The sequence below is a fragment of the Mus pahari genome, chromosome 17 (genome assembly GCF_900095145.1).
Source record: "Mus pahari chromosome 17, PAHARI_EIJ_v1.1, whole genome shotgun sequence".
In the NCBI taxonomy this organism is placed as follows: Eukaryota; Metazoa; Chordata; class Mammalia; order Rodentia; family Muridae; genus Mus; species Mus pahari.
In genome coordinates, this window is record NC_034606.1 from 53,581,866 (window position 1) to 53,584,430 (window position 2,565).

The window sequence follows — 2,565 nt, forward strand, 5'->3', positions numbered from 1 at the left end:
AGGTTCCGACAGGTCCGTTCAGAGTGGAGAAAGCAAAACCAACGGACCAGCACCTACAGGTGTCTCCTCCCAGCCTTCCCCCCCCCCCACGCCCGGGCCTTGAGGGACACTAAGCCCTTTCTGTGTTCATAAACCTGTCTGAGGGAACATTCTAGAATGCTGCAAGGATCAACTTGTCAGGGAGCTCTCCCCGCCCCTCCCTGGCTCGTCCCAGGGAGGCAGGAAGCAATTCCAGACAAGCTGAGACCCTCTCCTCGCGAAGGGGTTCCTCCAGGGCCCTGGGTCTACCATCAAGATGTTAGCTCTTGAGCGTGTCTGAGGACTCTCAAAATGTTCTCATGGGTCCAAAACCGTGGCACATCTGAGCACAGCGCCGGGCTAGAGACCCCGCTGCAGGCTCCCAACCAACGCTGCTGGTTCATATTGGATCCCATTGGCATCCTGTTCGCCACGGCCGCGTGGGCGCTGGTGCTGAGCGGTGGATGGGTACTGTTCCGGGACCTGCTTATGCCGTCTAACAACATGTTGTACACAGTAGCCAATGGTGTGGTCTTCCATCTGCTGGCCTCGTTGGCACTCGCGTCACATCTACGGACTATGCTAACCGACCCAGGTTCTGTGCCCCTGGGTAACCCACCCGGGCCTGACACAGTGTCCTACTGTCCCGACTGCCGCTCTGCCATACCGAAGAGAGCTTGCCACTGTACAGTGTGCAAGCGCTGCATCCGCAAGAACGACCACCACTGTCCCTGGATTAACAACTGCGTGGGTGAGGACAACCAAAAGTACTTCCTGCTTTTCACAATGTACATTGGACTTACCTCGACCCACGTTCTGCTCCTGTTGGGCGTCCCTGTCCTGTGCAGCTACGCCCGGGGCGAGTGGGATTCCAGCAGCACCGTGTCCCTACCTGCCCCTATCCTCTTCCTCCTCCTGGTGGCGCTAATGGGCTTCCTCTTTGGCGTGGTAATGCTCTGCAGCCAAATGTGCGCCATCTACGCAGACAAAACTACAACGGAGCTGCTGTATCAGAACACACACTCAGAGGGCAGACGGTCCAAGTGCGCAAACATGAAGGCGGTCTGTGGCTCCCACGTCTCCCTGGCCTGGCTCAGCCCTTTTCATTCCCCAGAACATTACAAAGTGAGTGAGCAACACCTTATGGCCTAAGCCATTCATGGGTGTCCAGAGCAAAGCATGGCGGCGACACACAAACCTGAACAAAGCAGCTCCCTGAAGGAAACCAACATGGCAGAGTACAAAGTAATATACTTCAGATGTTCTTGTGCAGCAGAATAGCAAAAGAAAGCTATTCTATAATTGTTGGAGGAACCCGGAGGAAATTGGGCTCCCTGTGCCCGCTTGTAGCTCCGAAAATGCTATCAGATGGAAAGCAATGAAATGCATCCCTATGACCACCTGTCCTGAGTTGGTACCCACTCTTGTTTAATTCCAACTGCACATTCTAAAGTAATCGCAAGATGATGCCCTGCCTTCTGCTGTGAGCTCAAAGAGCATCATCTGGTTCTGACCGGCCTTTGCATTTCTCACAAGTTCAATTCCATTGCATTGGTAGTTTCTCTCTCTCTCTCTCTCTCTCTCTCTCTCTCTCTCTCCATATTGGTAAATTTGATTTTACTTAGGGTCTTTGCTTTGTGGTTTGTCAATATACTCTAGCTTTGGTTTGTTTTTTCTTTTTAATCTTTTGGTTATATTTATTTACTTATTTGGTAGATATACACATGCTATAGTGCTTGTGTTGAAGTCAGAGGAACAGCTTGAGTCTGTTCTCTTCTCTCACGTGGATGCTGAGTATCTCACGAATTATCAGATGTGATGGCAAATACCTCTGCCTGATGAGCCACCTTGGTGGCCTGACATGGAATCTTTCATGGGCTTTGTCTATTCATATTTCACTCAAATTCTCACTGGACATGAGAAATGACCAGGATATCTGGGGTTACCATTTTTGATCATGCTGTACAAGATTGGCCAGAGGTTCCTTAGAACAGAGGTTAGAAATCACGAAGTAGAACTTCTGTTTTAAGGTAAGGATACAGGAGGTCCCTCCTGTAAGACATGGCAGGGGGCTCCTAGTGCCTTAACTTGCTGTCTTAGGGTTTCCATTGTTGCAACAAAACACCATGACCTAAAAGCAAGTTGGGGAGGAAAGGGTTTATTCAGCTTACACTTCCACATTGCTGTTCATCACCTAAGGAAGTCGGGACAGGAACTCAAACAGAGCGGGAACCTGGAGGCAGGAGCTGATGCAGAAGCCATGGAGGGATGCTGTTTACTGGCTTGCTCCCCATGGCTTGCTCAGTCTGCTTTCTTATAGAACTCAGAACCACCAGCCCAGGGATGGCACAGCTCACCGTGGACTGGGCCCTCCCCCAATGATCACTAATTGAGAAAATGCCTTACAGCTGGATTTTATGGAGGCACTTTCTCAATCGAGGCTGCTTCCTGTCTGATGACTCTAGCTTGGGTCAAGTTGACATAAAACCAGCCCGTTTACCTGTTCTGCCACCACGTGACACCTCTCGTGACCGAGGCACCATGCCA

General features: G+C 50.9%; 1 protein-coding gene across 1 annotated transcript; it reads left to right on the plus strand.

Annotated features, from left to right (window-relative positions):
* Positions 1-251: 251 nt before the first annotated feature.
* Positions 252-1,541, plus strand: LOC110334466 (palmitoyltransferase ZDHHC3-like). Its single transcript, XM_021216182.1, has one exon. It carries the CDS (start codon positions 331-333, stop codon positions 1,168-1,170), a length of 840 nt encoding a protein of 279 aa, XP_021071841.1. The 5' UTR covers positions 252-330; the 3' UTR covers positions 1,171-1,541.
* Positions 1,542-2,565: the final 1,024 nt, after the last annotated feature.